The sequence below is a fragment of the Peromyscus californicus genome, unplaced genomic scaffold (assembly GCF_007827085.1).
Source record: "Peromyscus californicus insignis strain IS unplaced genomic scaffold, ASM782708v3 Scaffold_3__1_contigs__length_106647218, whole genome shotgun sequence".
NCBI classification, from domain to species: Eukaryota; Metazoa; Chordata; class Mammalia; order Rodentia; family Cricetidae; genus Peromyscus; species Peromyscus californicus.
In genome coordinates, this window is record NW_026294551.1 from 61,295,240 (window position 1) to 61,316,018 (window position 20,779).

Consider the following 20,779-nt stretch of genomic DNA (forward strand, 5'->3'; position numbering starts at 1 on the left):
AGCAGAATGTGAGTAGATGAAACCGTTTTGCCAAAACAGGAGTTTTTCTGTTGTTGTAGAGGAACTTTTTTCCTAGATTATTGATGTAGTTCTTCTTTTTCTTCTCTTTCTTTCTTTCCTTTTTCTTTTCTTTTCTTCTTTTTTTTTTTTTTTTTTTTTTTTTTTTTTTTTTTTTGTGTGTGTGTGTGTGTGTGTGTGTGTGTGTGTGTGTGGTCTTTTTTAGACGGGGTTTCTCTGTTGCTGACCTGGGACTTAGAGAGCCACCTGTCTCTGCCACCATGCCCAGCTTTGATACAGTTAAAATTTTTAGTCCTCAACATGTGTATGAATGCCAGGAGAGTTCTTTGTTTGTTTGTTTGTTTGTTTGTTTGTTTGTTTGATTTTTGAGACAGATTTCTCTGTGTAAGCTCTGGCTATCCTGGAACTCACTTTGTTAGCCCAGGCTAGCCTTGAACTCACAGAGATCCACCTGCCTCTGCCTCCTAAGGGCTGGGATTTAAAGGCATGGGCCATCACCACCAGGCTATCAGGAGTGCAGGAGTTTTCTTGACAGATGTGAAATTGGGGTACATATGTTTTTTTTAAACAGGATTATTTTTTATTCACATTTAAAAGTGATCATTTGGCTTTCTAGAATTTTCTCTAAATATAGCTAACAGGTCAACTGAAAGAAAATCAGTCTGATTACTCTTTCTTTCTTAAATTATGGTGACAGGCAGTGTCAGCCTACTGTGTCACCTCACAGTGAGACAGCCCCAGTTCCAGTTCCTACTCAAGTAAGGAATTATCAGCGCATAGAGCAGAATCTTATATCCACTGCCAGCTCTGGCACAAATCCACATGGTTCTCCAAGGTAAGCCAGTGTCTTTATTCTTTTTATTTGTTTAATAGGTTTTGTTGTTGTTGTTATTGATACTCAAAGATTATTTGTGTTTAACCTCACACACATGTATTTGCCTAAGAATATAATTACCCAGGAAGAACTTGGGCTGGGGATATAGCTCAGTTACAGAATGCTTACCCATCATGTACAATTCAATCCTTCATTCAATCCCAAACACTGTATAAACTAGGCAAGATGACACATTCCTGTGATCCTAGCCTTTGGGAGGTGAAAGCAAAAAGATCAGAAATTCAAAGCTATCCTTAACTGTCGTGAATTCAAGGCCATTCCAAGCTACGTGAGCTCTTGTCTCAAAACACAAAACCAACAACAACAACAAAAACAGGTTTGGTGGCATACACCTTTTATTCCCTGCAAAAGAAAGGCAAATGGATCTCTTGAGTTGAAAGTCAGCCTTGGCTGCATAGCAGGCTCCAGGCCAGCCAGTGCTACATAGTGAGACTCTATCTTAAAACTAGAAAAATATAAAAGAACTTGTTTAATGAATACTTTTTCTGATGTGGTGGCTCATGACTATAATCCCATCACTTGGGAGACCAAAGCGGGAAGATTGACAATTTGAAACAACTCTGGGCTACATGGCGAATCTTTGTCTGAAAAGAAAAAATACCAAGGGAAGAAGGCTTTCGGTTTCAGCAGATTTTTTATGTGTTGTGTGATTGTTCTACATCTGAGACCACCTCCCTCCCCAAAGGTGATAGTAAATACCAACTCCATGAACACAAGTAAAATAATGAGAAAACAAAGATGATGACAGAATTCCTACTTCCTCAGAGCAGAAGTGTGCGTGTAATCAAGACTCTGACAAGATGGGAATGACTGTGCCCTTTACAGTCCCACAGCTCAGAGAATTTGGTAGCATGGAAGGAGGAAATAACACTGCAATTCTAGCAACTTATTCTTAATGTATCTGTACAGAGTCAGATTCATATTCTCCATAAACAGTCTTTGACTATGACATAGCTTATTGTTACAATACCGAAAGGTGAGAAATAAGCCAAGTGCCACCAGTGTTTTCATACTGATTTATTATACTCCATCTATGACAATAGAAAGCTATGTACCTTCTATTCCAAATGAGTAAGGACGCTAAATCTGACATAAAGAAGTTTCCAAGGTATAATATAAAATGAAAAAATGGTGATTTTTAGCCAGGCAGTGGTGGTACACGCCTTTAATCCCAGCATTTGGGAGGCAGAAGCAGGTGGATCTCTGAGTTTGAGGCCAACCTGGTCTACAAAGTGAGTTCCAGGACAAGCCAGGACTGTTAAACAGAGAAACTCTGTCTCCAAAAACAGAAAGTGTAGTTTTGGGCTCCCTTCCTAGACCCCATAGGTCAAAACTGCTTGATAATACGACTAGGGTATGGTTTGCTTTTCTCATTGTGTTGATGTATGCATTATGATGAAGAAGGGAAAATGAATAAAACTGCTTATGTCTTAACATGAATCAAGGTAATGACCTACAAGTGTACGGTTAGTCTTTGTGATCTCTGCAGCCACATACAAAGAGTGTCCTCAACAAAGCAGCAAAAGCTGGTCTTTGAACATCACAGCCCTGTGGATAGGCTGCCCAGTATGCTAATGCTTCAGCACGTTCGTAGTGTATTGGATAGTTGCATTAGGAAGCACATTGCATGATTGGATTGCCAGCTAAACTAGCCCCCTTTTCACTGAGCACTCTTTATTTTAAAGAATGGCAAACTATGGTATGGGAGTAGAGCAGCCCTTTTGTCAGAAATGAACTAAGTTTTTCTACTGGGAAGAAAACAATGAGGATAAATACCAATAATGAGTTTTCAGACAAAACCAGACCTCTGGAAAACATACTCACCACTGTAATGCTGACAGGTATTGTTAGTTTTTGCTCTGATATTTCTGTATGATTGATGGTGACATTTTTTAGATTTATTTTGTGTGTGTGAATGTTTTGCCTGCATGTATGTTTGTGCACCACTTATGTGCCTAGATGCCCTTGGATGTCAGAAGAGAGTGAAGGTGTTTGATCCCCTGGAACTGGAGTTACAGATGGTTGTGAACTGCCATGTGGGTGCTTGTACTTGAACCCTTGTCCTCTGCAAGAGCAAAAAATGCTCTTAACCACTGAGCCATCTTTCCAGCTCTGTATCAGTGACATTTTGGTATGAATGTGGCCCTTTGATATTGTGTAATGTGTCAGTATTTGGATTATCTGCATAATCAGTGAAACAGTATTGTCCAAATTTTATTAAAAATGATGCACAAATTAAAGATTTATTCTAAGTGCCAATACTTTTCAGAAGAATGAACTTTAATGTTAAATATTCATGGATAGTTTCACATTGTAGCTAATGCTTTAGAAATCACTACTTGCTTAGTATCAAAGAAGAGTATCACAGTTATCTGAAAAGGCTACCAAAATATTTTTGCTTTTCTAGGACATACCTGTGTAAATTTGTTGTCTTCATATATTTCACCAAAATAACATAGGGTATAACAACTTGATTGCAGAAGCAATTATAAACATTCAAATATCTTCTATTAAGCAGGGTACTAGAGATTTTCAGAAGTGTAAAATACCATGCTTCCCTCTAATTTACTTTCTTGGAAAATATATTTACCTTTTGTAATCTTAGGTTAAATGTAATACGTTAATTATTATTTTAATTTAAAAGCTTTGTTTATATATAATAAATAACAAGATATAGAAGTTAATAAAAGCTGTCTGGAAGCTAAATAGTTTTTCAGAGGATAAAAGAAACTGGACCTGAGTCCAGATTGACAATGATTGGTATGTTATGTGTTACTCAGTTGTTAAAAGCTGATAGTAATGTTATACATTCAGGGCATTAGTGAGCTCAGGAAGGATATACCAGAAACTAAGAATATTAGTAACCTTTGTAATAAGGGTGGAGAAGCATGAAGAATTGGGTAGAAAAGAGAAGAAACTTTATCATTTTACTACTATTTCTTTTTTTTTTTTTTTTTTTTTCCTGAGACCAGATCCCGTTGTGTAGTCCTGGAACTCTCTATGTCCACCTGCCTCAGCCTCCTAAGTGTTAAAGGCATGTGCCACCACACCTGGCTCATTTTACATTTTTCATCTTTGTTCCTTGTAACCATTATGTGTTATATGTTTTAAAACTATTCTACATGTAATGCTGTCTGGAGTTATCAGAAAAAAAGTGTCAGAAATACAGTTCTAACCTGGGTCCTATCAGATAGGAAATAATTCTCTTTTTCTTTTCAGATCTGCAGTAGTACGAAGATCTAACACCAGCCCCCTGGGCTTCCTCCGGGTCGGGTCCTGCTCTCCTGTACCAGCAGAAGCAGTGCCGACAGGAGGACGAAGACTCTCAACTGGCTCCTCCAGGCCTTACTCACCATCCCCTTTGGGTGAGGAGAATTGAATGCAGTCATTTTTAACCTGATTTTCTCTGTAACAAATTTGATATAGCACATTCTTAAGGAACACTGGATGATGATAACAGTGCTTTTAAGCTGATTATAGGACATACTGTGCTGTGGAATAATTCTCTTTGTACACTGTGAAGATTTGTTGCTGTGATTGGTTTAATAAGCAAGCTGACTAGCCATTAGCTAGACAGGATTTTCAGGACAGAAGACTTTGGGAAGGACAGAGTCTTGTGGAGATGAACGTGCCATGCTAATAAAGGTACAGCCATGTGGCAGGGTGTAAATAAGGAATATGGGTTAATTTAAGAATTAGCTAGTAACAAGCATGAGCTATTGGCCGAGTATTTATAATTAATATAAGCCTCTGTGTGGTAATTTGGGAAGTGGCTGCCCGGTATTTGAGATTTGCTGGCAGGACAGAAATTTCTGCCTACAATACTCTATCCTTTGTGCTGCATTCTACTCCCAACTTCACCTTAAAAATCTCTATATTGGCCAGATGTGGTGGTACACACCTTTAATCCCAGCACTTGGGAGGCAGAGGCATGTGGATCTCTGTGAGTTTGAAGCCAGCCTGATCTACAAAGTGAGTTCCAAGACAGCCAAAGCTATACAGTGAAACTCTTATCTTGAAAAAACAAAGTAAATAACAAAAGTAAATACATAAATAAATAATCTCTGTATTGGAACCTGGGGGATGGCTTGTCAGGTGAACATAAGGACTGGAGTTCAGATCCCAAGAACCCACAAAAATGCTAGGTAGGTTTGGTGACCTACCTGTAATCCCAGCCTTGGAAGGCAGACAAAGTAGATTCCTCTTTGCTTCTCCCTAGCAAGCTGGTGACTTCTGGATTTGATTGGGAGACTGTGCCTCAAAGAATAAGGAGGAAGAGTGAGCAAGAGAGACACACAGGAGAGAAAAGGAAAAATAAAATCTCTAATCTGTATGATGACTGTTGGAAATATAAATGTATCTTTTATCTCAAAAGTATCCTCATCTTCTGGTTAGCCTAAGCCCTGAGTTAAAAAAATCAAATGTTTTCCCTACTTAACACTCAGATGAGTGAAGATTAATTAAAATACAACAGCCCTGGGTCACATTCACCAGAAGCTTTCTGGCTCAGAGTGATAATATGTCAGCAACTTTGTTACAAATCCTCCTGTATTTATTTATTTATTTATTTATTTATTTATTTATTCATTTATTCATTTATTCATTTATTCATTTATTTATTATGTATACAGTGTTCTGCCGGCATGTCTGCTTGCAGGCCAAAAGAGGGCACCAGATATTATTACAGATGTTTGTGTGCTACCGTATGGTTACTGGGAATTGAACTCAGGACCTCTGGAAGAGCAGTCAGTGCTCTTAACCTCTGAGCCATCTCTCCAGCCCCAGATATTCCTACTTTTCCTTGGTGGTTGTTTAAGAAAACCTAAAACAAACAAAAATACCAGAAACCACAGTAAACAGAAAAATAAACTGCATTTTAAGTGAAATTAAGAAACACAGTTCTGAAGTCAGAGTATATGTAAGGGAGGCCAAAGTACCTAGGTCTGTAGTATCTCCTGCTCAGAGTACCGAGACATCTGTAGTCATCTGTAGTCAGAACACAGCAACTCGCTGATACTGTGTTTTAAGCTTTAAGCCAGGAACTGAGAAGACGGCTCAGTGATAGAGTGCTTCCCATGGAAGCATGAAGATCTGGATTAGGATTTCCAGCACCCATGTGAAAGCAGCAAACATCTGTAACCCCAGCACTGGGGAAAAGCAGGGCGAGTGGATAGCAGGGCTGGTTGGCTCAGTAAAAGACCCTGTTTCAAAAAATGAGGAAGAGAGTCATAAAAGACAGCCAGCATCAACTTCTGGCATCCATATTTATGTACCACACAAAAAAACAAAATTGAGAGAGCCTCATCACCCATTCTGTTTTCAGCTAAAAAAAAAAAAAAAAAAGAAAAAGAAAGAAAGAAAAGAAAAAAAAAATCGGTTCAAACCAAATGGTGGCCTCGCCTCACTGCTACAGGTGCCACTGGAGCATGCTGTCTGTGGTCTGCAAAGACAAGATCCACACGTTATCCTTAGAGCTGAAAGGGCCCATTCCTTACCACTTGACAGAGCCCTTTCCTGTGATAGACATGTCTTATGTCTGTGTAAACACCCTGAAACTCTTTGCTTGCTCACGGCAGTTTGTGTTCACAGGAAGGTAGATGAAAAGAAAGTCTTGTGTATCCAGGAGATTGATTGGGGAACCACCTGAAAAGGCTAAGGGGAGGGTGGGTCAAGAGGAAGCAGAGAAAGCTTCAGACCAAGGTACAGATTTGACACCTGGGAGAGGAGGGGGAAAAAATCAAGAAAGAAGAAAGAGTCTCAGACGATAGCCAAGTCTGTAAAGTTTTGTCCAGACTACAAGAATAGCCCTAAGCACTGAGATGTCAGATGAATTCCTTGACCTATTCAACAGGCCTAAATTTGTCTTTGGTTGGTATAGTCTTCAGGAGCCTGACCTCAGCACAAATGTGATATATAAGGACAGCAGCTGGACTATCTGTCAGCTGGACCTGCAACCCCACAAGCCCACATTTATCCAAACTCTGGAACTTCCTTTACAACAACCTACCTGTTGGGGACAGTTATTTGTTTTATTGTTATACAGTACTTTTTAAAATCTCAGCCTTCCTGGCACCTAGAACACTGATTAGGTATATTAAATCTTTGCCAATTAGAATTATGTAAACTATTACAGACTGAGCAGCGTGTGTGTGTGTGTGTGTGTGTGTGTGTTGTTCATTTCTATCCTTTATTGTTTTTGAATTGTTTCTTCTTCTTCGTTTCATTTCTAGTTGGTACCATTCCTGAACAGTTTAGTCAGTGCTGCTGTGGGCATCCTCAGGGCCATGAAGCCAGGAGTAGACACTCCTCAGGTAGGAAAATATATTGTATTATGAGTGGATTTGAGTTATATTTTTCCAGTCTTCTTAAAAGAACAGAATTGATATGAAATATTCCCTCTCCTGTGGTGTCTTTTTAGAATTTTTATCTAATGTTTTTAATATATCATATATCTAGTATCTCCTTGTGATCATAAGATTCCTTTATAATAATTAACCTTAAGGAACAAGGGACTAGGTATGTAGCTCAGTTGGTAATGTACTTGCCTAGCGTGCACAAAGCCTTAGGTTCAGTCCTCAGCACCACGTAAAATCATGTCTGTAATCCCAGAACTCTGCAGGATTAGAAGTTCAAGGTCATACTCAGTTAAATAGCAAGTTAGAGGCCGGCATGTGATCTATGAGACTCTGTCTCAAAAAAAAAGGAGGGAAGAAAAAATTTTAAAAAATGTGTGTGCGCGTGTTTTTATTGTTGTATTAGATAATGCATATTCCTGGAAAGGTACATATAAATCATACTTTTATAAGTCAAATTTTCTGTGTGAACATGTAAAGAGTTAAATAATTAAAGAAATCCCATATTAACAATCTCACTCATTCTGTTTAATTTTTTATATTTTCTTTAAAGGAACATTTAAATAAATTTTCTTGATCATGACATTTACCACAAATTTTACCTTCCTATTTATTTAAGTTTATTTTCTATAAAAAAAAAAAAAATAGGATAATGGGGGGTGCTAGAGAGATGGCTCAGTGGCTAAGAGCCCTGGCTGCTCCTCCAGAGGTCCTTAGATGGAATTCTGATGCCCTCTTCTGGCATACAGGTGTATATGCAAATAGAGCACTTATATAAAATACATAAATAAATAGTATTTTTTAAAGTAAAATAATGTTCTTAATAATAAATGTCAGGTTTGGAATGAGATCAAGCAGGAATAATCAGTAGCAAAGCTCTAATTGTTTTGTTTGTTTATTTGTTTTTTGTTTTGTTTTGGGTTTTTCTATTTAGTTCAGGCTACGCTGGGCGGTGGTGACACATGCCTTTGATCCCATCATTCATGAGACAGAGCCAGGCAGATCTCTGTGAGTTCGAGGCCAGCCTGGTCTACAGAGCGAAATCCAGGACAGGCACCAAAACTACACAGAGAAACCCTGTCTCCAAAAAAAAATCCTTATTTAGTTCAGGCTGTCTTGGAACTGTCACTATGTAGACTAGGCTGGCCTTGAACTCACAGAGATCTGCCTTCAGAGTGCTGGATTAAAAGCATGCTCAGCCTCCAATGGTAATTTTTATGTTGTTGTAATTATTGGATGGCTTGTCATGTAATTGGGTTTTTTGTTTGCTTCTTTGAGACAGGATCTTGCTAATATAGTCCCAGGATGGCTTTGAACCTGAGATCTTCTTACTTTAGCCTCTCAACTATGGGATTACAAGTGTGCACCACCAAATCTGGATTTAGTGTCTGTATTTAGAAGATAATACTTTGGGTACTAGGAATACTTTCGTGCTCTTAATGTCATAACCAAATTAGTAATAGTTTGGTTTGCAAAAAACTTTAGAGAATGTCTTAGTGGAACTTAAGTATTAGTGACCTTTGCTGGGCAACAACATGATTTATGCGGGAAAGGGATGCCTAGTCTCTTAGGTAGATGTGTTGCCTGCCTGCCTGTCTCTCTCCATGTCTCAGACAATGTGGAGGGCAGGGACCACCACCTGAGGTTGCTTCTCTGACCTCCACATGCACTCCATGATACACTCAACTGTCCTTGGACATGCACATTTACACAGATTGCCTTTTTTATTTCCTGTGTTTTATCTCTGCACTTCTCTATGGGTTTTAATGTTGCCTTCATTTTGTTGATAGGTTCTCCAGTGCCACAGACCCAGTCACCACAGTCACTCTTACTGGGTGCTAGACTGCAGAGCGCCCCCACCCTCACTGATATCTATCAGAACAAGCAGAAGCTCAGAAAGCAGCACTCTGACCCCGTGTGTCCATCCCATGCGGGAGCTGGGTATAGTTACTCACCTCAGCCTAGTCGGCCTGGCAGCCTTGGAACCTCTCCCACCAAGCACATGGGGTCCTCTCCACGGAGTTCTGACTGGTTCTTTAAAACTCCTTTGCCAACCATCATTGGCTCTCCTACTAAGGTGTGTTTCTTAAGCCCTTTTATACTTCTGAACTGGTACTTGATGAAAGGATTCATCGTGAGAATAGTTACAGTTGTAGTGAACAGTTACTGGGTTGAGGGCTCTCCTTTCATAAAAGGAAATTGAGCCTAAAGAGCTGAAAGGAACAGCCCAACATCACACGTTATAAATACAAAGCCAGTATCTGAATCCACATCTAAGTCCCAAAGCAATACTCATGACCAGTGTACCATATATTCTGTTGATTCTGAACATTTTGTATGTCATATTAACTAGCTTATATATGTTTCTTTAGACTACAGCTCCTTTCAAAATCCCTAAAACACAAGCATCTTCTAACTTGTTAGCCTTGGTTACTCGACATGGGCCTGCTGAAAGCCAGTCCAAAGATGGAAATGACCCTCGTGAATGTTCCCATTGCCTCTTGGTACAAGGAAGTGAGAAGCAACGATCTGAGCTGCAGAGCAAGGCAGTATTTGGCAGGTAAAAGACTGTTTTCTCTTTACCCTTTAACATGAAAACTAATCAATAAATCAATGTGTTCTGTTGTAAAAAGCAATGAGATTCATTAGTTTAGTAGGTGGTTTATGCCATGCGATTAATAATATGTACCATATACATTTGGAATAAGTTGGGGAGAAGAGGGTTTATTAGGCTTACACTTTCACATCACTGTTCATCACTGAAGGAAGTCAGGACAGGAGCTCAAACAGGGCAGGATCTTAGAGGCAGGAGCTGATGCAGAGCCATGGAGCGGTGCTGCTTACTGGCTTGTTCTCCATGGCTTGCTCAGTCTGCTTTGTTGTAGACCCCAGGACCACCAGCCCAGGGATGGCCTTCTCGACCCACCGTGTGCTGATCCCTCCCCCACTGATCACTAGAGAACATGCCTTACAGCTGGATCTCATGGAGGCATTTCCTCAGCTGAGGCTCCTTCCTGTCTAATGACTCTCGCCTATATCAAGTTGACACACAAAATCAGCCAGTACAGAGAGCTCTTCCTGAGTTTCTTGAATAAACTATTTCTTTTATTTTGTTTAGAGAAGTTTATTTATACCCTGAATTTATTTTATTTTGTTTTATTTTTTCACATCTCCAACAGATTTATTTTTAAAGGAATGGCCTAAGGGAGGAAAAACAGGGTACAGAAGTGTGGACTAGAAAATAAATACAAATGTAAGCTGTTTACTATTTTATAACCACAAACTCGTGCAGAGGGTGATGCCCTGTACAAAACACAACAGAGCCGGGCGGTGGTGGCGCACGCCTTTAATCCCAGCACTCGGGAGGCAGAGCCAGGCGGATTTCTGTGAGTTCAAGGCCAGCCTGGGCTACCAAGTGAGTTCCAGGAAAGGCGCAAAGCTGCACAGAGAAACCCTGTCTTGAAAACCCAAAAAAAAAAAAAAAAAAAAAAAACCACAACATATTCAAACGAGGTGTTCCCTTAGCAAGGCTAAAGAGTCAGTCTCTGGTATTTGGAATTTAGGATGCAGTCCTTGTTTTTGGGTGGATCACTGGGTGTTTGGCACAGTCCATGCTTTTAACCAGATTTGAACAGAAGACTGGCCACCTGACCCAGGTAGAAGTAGATGAAGTGTTTGGTTTCATGTGTCACATAACTACCGAAGTTCTGCCCCACAATGCAGTGCCAGGTGGGGTTGTACTTCTTGTCAAACTCTGTCTTGATATGGGCCGCAATATCCTTCTCTATGTTATACTTCTCCAACACGTGAGTCGCGCACTCCACTGAGTCCTCTTGCATCTCTTCCGACATGTCTGCGTTTTTGATCAACGCCTTCTGGTCGCACATGGTTGCCGTGAAGCAGGGGCCAGCCAGCTGCTGCGAGCTCCTAGGGAAGGTGCTGGCGCCGCTCAGGCAGCTGAGGAGAGCCAGTCGCTACCGAAGCCGTGGCACATCTCCCCTGAATTTATTTTTAATCGGTTTTTGAAAAGGTGTTTTCCTATTATTCACATCACTATTCTTTTCAGATCTGTCAGTACTGGGAAGTTATCAGACCAACAAGTAAAGGCACCTCTAGGTGGACACCAGGGCAGCGCAGATAGTTTAAATACAGAACGACCAATGGATATAGGTAAGAAAATTTTCTTAATTTGTCAACAGGTAATTGGTTAGCATATGCATAATTTATTACTTTATAATAAACTGTCACAAGCTTGGTGGCTTAAAACACACAAATATATATTCTTATACATATATATTTGTATATGTATAAGACATGACAGGTCATTCCTCTCATCTCCTCTTCCTTCTCAGCACCCATCCAAACAATCTTACTCAGTATCTTGATGAGCAGTACTCTATGACTGGAAGATTTGTGACCAAAATGTTATCGTCAGTAGGATTGTCCTGGCCAAAGTTCCCTAAGCACAGTGCTCCCGAGCCTGTTTCTTGAATAGCAACTGAATCCCAGAAAGATGCAATCACTAAGGCCCCTGAAACTTTCAGAGTTGCTCTAGGGCGTGTATCTATTGACCACTCCTTTCTAGATTATCTGAACTGTTTATCCAAAAAAATCAACAACAAACAAACAATCAGAAAAACATCAGGGAGATTCCATGCCCTTATCCCAGACTTGTTTACAATTAAAATTTCTGGAATATATTCTAGAAATACCCAAGTACTATATACACCCAAATTTTGCAATCTATCATAAACTTCTTGTTTTCTGTTTGTTTGTTGTTTTTTTTTTTTTTGTTTCTTTGAGACAGGGTCTCCCTTCATATCCCTGGCTATCCTGGAACTTACTGTATAGATGAAGCTGGCCTAGAACTCAGAGATATACTTGACTTTGCCTCTTGAATGTACTAGGATTAAAGGCTTGTGCCACCATGCCCAGCTCTCTATTGTCTTTATTGCATCCTTAAAAGAAAATCTTGGGCCAACCAATTACCTGCTTGTATTTGTTTTCTATTAATTCATTCATTCATTCATTCATTCAGTTATTTATTTATTTATTTGTTTGTTTGTTTCTTTTTTCGAGACAGGGTTTCTCTGTGTGGTTTTGGAGCCTGTCCTGGATCTGGCTCTGTAGAGCAGGCTGGCCTCAAACTCACAAAAATTCACCTGTCTCTGCCTCCTGAGTGCCAGGATTAAAGGTGCGCGCACCACCACCTGGCTATTTTCTTATTTACCATTTTAGGTTGTCTTTAGTTGCTTCTGTGGATTTGCATTTCCATCTAATGTTATTTTCTTACTCGAATACAGCTTTGTTCCCATCTTCATTCTTAGTATTATTAGCTAATAAATGACATTTTTTATGTTACAGGCCCAACAACAAAACTATATGTTGTTTTTTTTAGATTTATTTATTTTGTGTTATGTGTATGAATGTTTTGCCTTTATGTATGTATGTGCACCATGTTTGTGCATGTTGCACATGGGTTACAAATGGTCGTGAGTCACCATGTGAGTTTTGTAAACCAAACCCAGGTTCTCTGCAATAGCAACAATTGCTCTTAACTGCTGAGCCATCTCTCCAGCTCCATGCATGTTATTCTTACACAGTTACTTTTCAAATCATTTGAGAAAGGAGAAGGAGGATGTAGTGGATTAGCTTCTGAGGCCAGTTACTTATGGCTTAAAGAACTTTCCTTGGTATTTCTTGTCAGAATACCAAGTCTGCTAGTCTCAAACTCTCTTAACTTTTTGTTTATTTAGGAGCATTTTTTAATCTTCTTTAAAAAAAAATCTATGCCAGGGAGTGGTATAGATTAATGGTGCAAACCTTTAATCCCAGCACTCAGGAGGCAGAGGCAAGCAAATCTCTGAGTTCAAGACCAGCCTGGTCTACAGAGGGAGTTCCAGGACAGCCAGGACTACACAGAGAACCACAGTTTTGAAAAACAAAACAAACAAAAAACATAAAAAAAAATCTGTGTATATATTCATGTTTGTGTGAGAGTGGAGTCAGAGGACACTCGGTGCTATTCTTCACCTTCTCTGTGTTGGAGACGGTCTCGTTCAATGTGGTCTATACTAGGCTGACTGGGCCATGAGTTTCCAGGGATTCTCATGATTCCACCTCCCACTCACTGTAGGAGCACTGGAATGCCAGGCATGCTCAGCTCCGTGTCAGTTCTAAGGATCCAGCTCAGGATAGTAGAGTAAGTGCTTTACCCACTGAACATCTCTCCAGTAGGAAGTATGTCGATGTAACCTCAGGTCAAAGATTACTCTTTTTTTATTCTTATGCAGATGAGGATATAGCCCAGCTCTTGAATTCACTTCTGAAGAATTTTCTAGATAAACATTTTTTGTTGTTGTTAAATAACTTAATTCTTTATTGAGTCTTTTGGAATTTCACATCATGTACCCTAATTCTGCTCACCTCCCAGTCCCTCCATATCTGACCCTGACACCTGCAGCACCTCCCAAAAGAATCCTCCCCCCAAAAAAAATTAATTAAAAATGAAACAAAACAAAACCCCCACCTTGTTCCTCCGTTTTTCCCACCTCTTCAACACCTCTTTATTGGTCCTAGTGGCATTGGGAGCTGCAGTGTGTCATGCAGTATGCCCTTTTTGTCCCATCAGCCCACAAATGTTCATTGCAATGAGTCATTGGTCTGGTTCAAGGCCTCTGGCCTCTGGCACCATCATCACTGGACCCTCACTGAACTCCTCTCAGATATACTGCTCTTGCCCCAAGTCGTAGAGATCCTGCCGCTAACATTCCACAGGATCAGTGCTCCAGGGGGTCACAGATGGGGTAGATGTTAAGATGGGCCAATCCAAAGCCCAGGATGTGGGCCTGGGTGGTAGCTGAGCTGGTCAGTGCAGGCCAGAGGGACTGCCCCCCTCAGGCAAGTGGCAGGGCCAATTCTCCCCTGAGGGGCAAGGTCAGATCTGCTGCAGTGTCCAGCAAGGGGCAGGGCCAGCCATCCCAGGGCCACTGAAGGACAGGGCCAGCTCAGCACAGCCCCCAGACTCCAACACGCCATGCACTGGCCCCCAACCCCAGTGGCTACATGGGCCACAGACATCAACACAGTTCCCAGCTGCAGCAGGACCACGAACCCAAACATGGCCCTGGGTGGCAACACAGACCCCTCAGATGGGCATGGCCTCAGCAGCAGCATAGCCCTTGGATACCAATATGGCCACAGGTTGCATCACAGACCTTGGGCATCTGTGTGGTCTTTGGTGGCAATATGGACCACAGACATCAACACAGACCCTGGTTGCTCTAGGACTACAGACCCAGACATGGTCCTTGGCAGTAGCCTGGGCCTGGATGTCACCATTGCCCCAGGTGGCCACATAGCCCTGGACACCAGCATGGCCCCAGGTAATGGCCCAGACCCCAGGCATCAGCATGGCCCTTGGGATGATGACAGGAGCCACTGTTAACAACACAGTCCCTGACTGCAGAAGGGACCCCACATGGCCCTTGGCTTAAGCCCGGGTCCAGGCATCACCATGGTACCTTGTGGCAGTGCAGGCTACTCAGATCTATATGGCCTTGGCTACAGCATGACCCTCTGACACCAACATGGCCTCAGGTGGTGGTCCAGACCCTGAGTATTTGTATGGTCATCGGTTTATAATGGGAGCCACAGACATCGACACAGACCCTGGCTGTGGCAGGGTCACAGATGGCCCCACACCACAGCCTGGCCCGGATGTCACCATGGCCCCAGGTAGCAGCATGGACCACCCAGATCAGCATGACTTCTGGACCCCAACATGGACTCAGATGGCCAACCAGCCAGGCTTCGGCACAGCCCTCGGTGGTAACAGGAGCCATGGATGATAACAACTCAAATCCTGGCTGCTGCAGAGCCACAGACCCAGACATGGCCCTAGGCAGCAGCCCCGGCCCAGACATCACCCTGACCTAGGTTGGCAAGCAGGCTGCCCACATCAGCCTGTTCCTCACCACCCTCACTGCTTGAGTTCTACCTCTTTCCACAGCACACGAACTGCTCTGCCCCCTTTCTCTCTCCACCATATATTCGCTCATCATAACAACACCTACCTGCCTGGTGCTGCAAGGCACTGGGCGGGCCTGTGGATGTCTTCAGCTAGCCCGAACTGTCTAGATAAATATTCTTAGTCGGCGGCTTGCTATTTCAGCACTTCACACTGTTCCCCTGTCATGGGGCTTCCACCATTTCTGATTACAAGTTAACCATAACTTTTATTTGGGTTAATTTTGATATGACAAGTTATTTTTTTCTGCTTTCAAGATTTTCTCTTTGTGTTTGCACTGTTTCACTCATGTTTATAGGTTAGTTCACTTTGCCCTTTTGCTGTATAGGGATAGGTTGTGTGTGTGTGTGTGTGTGTGGCTGAGAACTAAATCTGTAGACATGTTGTACCACAGAATTACATTTACAGTCCCTTGGGTTAACTTTTTAAATGAAATTTGGGTAGTTTTTGCCATCATTCATTGCTTATATTTTCTGTTTCTCTCTTCTTTTTATGTTCCATGTGAACTGTTGTCTCCTTCTCTTCTGAAGCTATGTTCATCATGCAGTTAACCCTTAAACAATATATAGTTGAACTTTGTGGATCCACTTATGGAAATGTTGACAGGAGATTTATAATGATTTGAAAAAATTGACATACCCATGTTAGTTTAAAAATAACAAAAGGTACAAGAAAAAGGTTTTTCATGAATATGTATTTATATATAGATAAGAATTTTAGAATTTATTTCCATAAACTATATACATCTATTATCAAATACTAAAATTTATTAAAACTTAAATACTAAAAAGCATACATGGAGGCACTCAGTTAAAAGAACTGTAACTAAAGCAAACTGCATCAAATCAGCTAGTGCCCCTGATGCCGCAGCACGGCCTCACAGCTGCCTCTGTTGCTCTCTGCTGAGGCGGAACGCCACAGCTATCTGCTGAAAATGCCTTGTTCCTCTAACGAACAGTTTTTTCTCCATTAAATTGTGTACCACGGTGCTAAGAATACTCTGGAGAAAGGGTAGTCTCTTCAGTAAGTGGTGCTGGACCCCTCTTTCTCACCATATGTGAAAAGTCACTCAGAATGGATCAAGGTCTAAATTAAACACTCTAGGCAAAGAAGTTTTTGGATAGGACCCCAAAACAGTTCAGGAATTGTATCAAACTAAGAAGCTTCTCCACAACAAAAGAAACTTACGATTTGAATCTGAAATATCCCCTAGAGATCCATATTTTGAATAATGCTAACCAGACGGTGGTTCTATTGGGTAGGTTCTGGAGACTTTGGGAGGTGGGCATGCCTGCAGCATATGAATTACTGGATGCAGCTTCTTGGAGCATGTATTATGCCTTGCTCCTGCTTGTCTTGCTCTGTTCTTCCTGATCCTTGGTGATATAAGCAGCCCCTATCACATGGCCCCACCCCCACAAACTGATCTGCTTTGCACTTACAAGTGCTTATTATAGAACTGTCATATAGGGCCTGTGCTATAGCTCAGAGGTAGGTCCTTCCCCCAGAACTGTTTAACAGTCCCGTCACTGGACAGATTGTGATGGGTGTGAGATGGTACTTAAAGAAAGCACTTTAATTAGGCATGATGGCCCACACCTTTAATCCTAGCACTTGGGAGGCAGAGGCAAGTGGATCTCTGTGAGTTCGAGGCCAGTCTGGTCTATAGAGTGAGTTCCAGGACAGGCTCCAAAGCTACACAGAGAAACTCTGTCTCAAAAAAACAAAAAAGAAAAAAAAATTTCACAACTAATAACTTGGATTTAAATTATAACATATTCATGTAGAACTATTATACAATTGAAAATTTGTTTATAAAAGAAAACTAAATGTAATAGTCGTCACTCAGATAAGCTGTTTTAAAAAAAATTGTCCAAACACTTAGTGACTGAGAACAACAATTTCTAGATTGTCACGTAAAGAGCTCCTTCATTCACAGACTTGCTCTTCAGTAAAACTATACTAGAGAAAAAATTATTACCATTATTAATTATTTGGTTTCTCAAGACAGGGTTTCTCTGTGTAGATCCGGCTGTCCTGTAACTTGCTCTGTAGACTAGGCTGGCCTCAAACTCACAAAGATCCACCTACATCTACCTCCCCAGTGTTGGAATCAAAGGCATGTGCCACCATCACTCGGCATGAAACATTTGTTTCTTAAGGATATTTAACCAGCCATAAATTTTGATAATTCGTATTCTTTTTTCTCTTGAACATGAACTTTGTTAACATTTAAAATTACACGTTTCTCTTCTTTAACCGTGAAGTCTCAATTTGAGGAAATGAAAATTGTTGGTAATATTGAAAACTTCAAGCCTTCCAAAAAATACAGCATCACTGGGTCTTAAAATACACTAATAAACATTATTAAATACTTTTTGTTTTTGAAACGTGCTTGGCATTGATTTCATTATGTAGCCAAGGATCACCTTAAAATCCTGACCTTGTCTCCAGTTCTCAGGTGCTCAAATTGTAGGAGTGCACCACCATGCCCCATTGATAAAAACTTTTATACATGATGCAGTAAAAACCTTGAAGACATTACGTTACAGCATTTGCCTCATTTTCTCAATTTTGTATGATGATATTTGCTTTATGATTTTTACTTACCATTCACTCACTTCCTAGAATGTTTATGAGCTCTGTACATTTGTAGTGCTCTCTTGTAGACAAGATGGACACTGCAGTAATTTCCTTTTCTGTCTTGTTCAGTGTTCTTAGACTTAGGGCTGGAGGCTCACTGCTTGAAAGTCAACCAGAGACTATAGTTGAGAAAGAAATTTCAAATCTGCACCTTAGGGGGCCTGGAGAGAGGTGAGTCAGCAGTTAAGAGCACTTACTGCTCTTGCAGAGGACCCGGATTTGGTTTCCAGCACCCACGTGGTGGCTCACAACTGTTAGTAACTCCAGTTCTAGGAGTTCCAGTAACTTCTCCTTCTGATTTCCATGAGTTCCTGTATTTTCATACATACATACATAAAATAACTAAATATTTTTAAAAACTACACCTTGGGGAACTCAGTACAATCACTGCTCATATAGGAAGTTAAAGTTGTGAGTGCAGTCATCAGGAAATGATGTGCGGAGTGAACATCCAAGCCTCACACCCTCCTCCTTAGAACGCCTTTGTAGTAATAACCAAACCATCCTTTCTAGGCCAGTCTCTGTAATAAACATGTAATTTTCTTGCAAATGAAGCATGACTCCACTTCTAGTTAAGGAACAGGATCAGGAGGTTGTGTGTTTGTGACAGATGATGCACACTCCAGTGTTACTGCATGTTCTATGCTCTGTAAATCAATACAGAAAGCTTCTGATTAGTAAGTTGTATGCTCCATGTCTTTTTAGTTACTTTCTTAGAAATAGTTAACCTTGCAGCTTAAGATACGAAATATGGAAAGATGACATAAACAATGTCTGACAGTGAACGGTGTTAATTTCTTAGGCATCTTCAGTCAGAGGTATCATCTGCACCAAAGTTAATGGAAGACTAATAACATACCCTTCAGCTCCACCAGCACCCCTCTCCCCGACAGTGTCTTTCACTCTGTAGCTCTGGCTGCCTGGAACTTACTATGTAGACCAGGTTGTAGTGTTAGGAACTGAATCCACAGCCTTGTCATACCAGGGAAAGTATATATACCATTGAGCTCTATCCTCATCTTTCAAAATTAGTGATTTATAGGGGCTGGAGAGTTGGCTCAGTTGTTGAGTGTTTGTTACTCTTACAGGGGACCCAGGTCAGTTCCCAGTACCTACCTGAGGCCTTGAAAGTATTCATAACTCTAGATACAGGGGATCCAGCGCCTCCTCTGGCTTCCATAAGTACCAGGCACATATGCAGCACACATACATACTTTGAATAAAATACTCCTGTACTTGAATAACTTCAGAAAAGCAATTTATGGACATCTGAAAGCAGGCAAAGCTAGAGGACTTACTTGGCTTTTCCCTCGGTGTAAGGTCTTTTCTTTAGTGTTTGTGATTTGTGTGTAAATATTTGTTGTTTGGTTCCATAAAGGTAATAATATTTAAATGTCTGGCTTTAAAAAGGCTCTGAACTAAACTTGCTGATTCTGCTTGCTTTGGTGGATGGGGGAGCTTTTCACCCACTCTTCATTTAATCCAAGCTCAACCCCCCAGCCCCAGCCTGCTCAGCACCTGTTGTTCCGAGTCCTTTCCGATAGATGTAAGGGTCTAGTCTGAAGGCATAGATAGATTTTGTTGAAACTTCTGTGTTGTTTCCCTTTGTATTTCTTTAAATAGATTTCTTTTTTTAAGATTTAATTATTTTTATGTGTACTGGGTATTTTGTTTTGTGTTGACTGCATGTATGTCTTTGTGAATGTGCCAGATTCCTTGGAACTGGAGTGACAGATAATTGTAAGCTGCCATGTGGGTGCTGGGAATTGATTTTTTGTTTTTTTCCAAGACAGGGTCTCTCTTTGTAGCCTAGCTGTCCTGGAACTCACTCTGTAGACCAGGCTGGCCTCAACTCAAAGATCCACCTGCCTCTGCCTCCTGAGTGCTGGGATTAAAGGCATGCACCACCACTGCACGGGTGGGTGCTGGGAATTGAACCCAGGTCCACTGGAAGAGCATCCAGTGCTCTTTCTTAACTGCTGAGCCATTTCTACAGACCTTACCTTTGTAGTATTTTTATTTCTAGTTCTCAGTATCTAATTTTTCTAATTATCAACATATAACTTGAAGTTCAGATATTTTATTACTATCCAAAACTTTGAATACTAGGCTTTGGTGTGAAGATTCAAAGAGGTAGAGACATTTCTCTAAATTTCTTTTCTTACAGATTTTTTTTCAGAGATATTATCTTACTATGTAGCCCGGTCTGGGTTGGAATTCACTAAGTAGGCCAGGCTCTTCAAACTCCTAGAGATCTGTTTGCCTCTGCCTCCCAAGTGTTGGGATTAAAAATGTGACCCACAAACTAGGTGGTGATATCTTTAATCCCAAAACTTGAGAGGCAGAGGTGGGCAGATCTCCAAGTTTGAGGCCAGCCTGGTTTACAGAGTGAGTTCCAGGATAGCCAGGATTACACAGAGAAGCCCTGTCTTGAAAAACCCAATAAATAAATAAGAGTGACCCACCACACCCAACTCTTTTTAATTACATTAAACTTTTTATTTTGTGTGTGTTTATGTATGTAGGCATGCACGTCACTGCATGCATTTGGAAGTCAGAGGACAACTTGCCAGAGGCAGTCCTCTTCTACCTTCAGGATCTTGGGACTCAAACCCAGGTCATCAGCTTTGATGGCAAGCACTTTCACATGCTGGCCCATCTTGATGACCCCCTAAAATCTTCTTACTGGAAATACTATTGAATAATCTGATTATTCATGGAGAGGTAGCTCATCAGTTAAGAGTGCTTACTGCCCTTCCAGTGAACCCGAGTTTACCTCCAACCATGCCCATCAGACAGCTCACAACTGCCTATAACTCTAAGGGGATCTGACGCTTCTGG

At 41.0% G+C, this 20,779-nt stretch overlaps 2 protein-coding genes across 3 annotated transcripts in view; one reads left to right on the top strand and one right to left on the bottom strand.

Annotated features, from left to right (window-relative positions):
* The window catches only part of Ulk2 (unc-51 like autophagy activating kinase 2), a 90,086-nt gene that overhangs the window by 56,129 nt on the left and 13,178 nt on the right, over positions 1 to 20,779 (top strand). Inside the window, exons 15-20 of one of the 2 annotated variants that reach the window (XM_052757179.1) lie at positions 716 to 853; positions 4,133 to 4,278; positions 7,144 to 7,224; positions 9,057 to 9,343; positions 9,639 to 9,826; positions 11,333 to 11,436. In XM_052757179.1, coding sequence (XP_052613139.1) covers positions 716 to 853; positions 4,133 to 4,278; positions 7,144 to 7,224; positions 9,057 to 9,343; positions 9,639 to 9,826; positions 11,333 to 11,436 — 944 coding nt within the window. The remainder of the gene's footprint in view (positions 1 to 715; positions 854 to 4,132; positions 4,279 to 7,143; positions 7,225 to 9,056; positions 9,344 to 9,638; positions 9,827 to 11,332; positions 11,437 to 20,779) is intronic. The other variant, XM_052757180.1, reaches the window with a different exon arrangement.
* On the bottom strand, positions 10,742 to 11,320 carry LOC128122001 (dynein light chain 1, cytoplasmic-like). The gene has a single exon (XM_052757181.1). It carries the CDS (start codon positions 11,151 to 11,153, stop codon positions 10,884 to 10,886), a length of 270 nt encoding a protein of 89 aa, XP_052613141.1. The 5' UTR covers positions 11,154 to 11,320; the 3' UTR covers positions 10,742 to 10,883.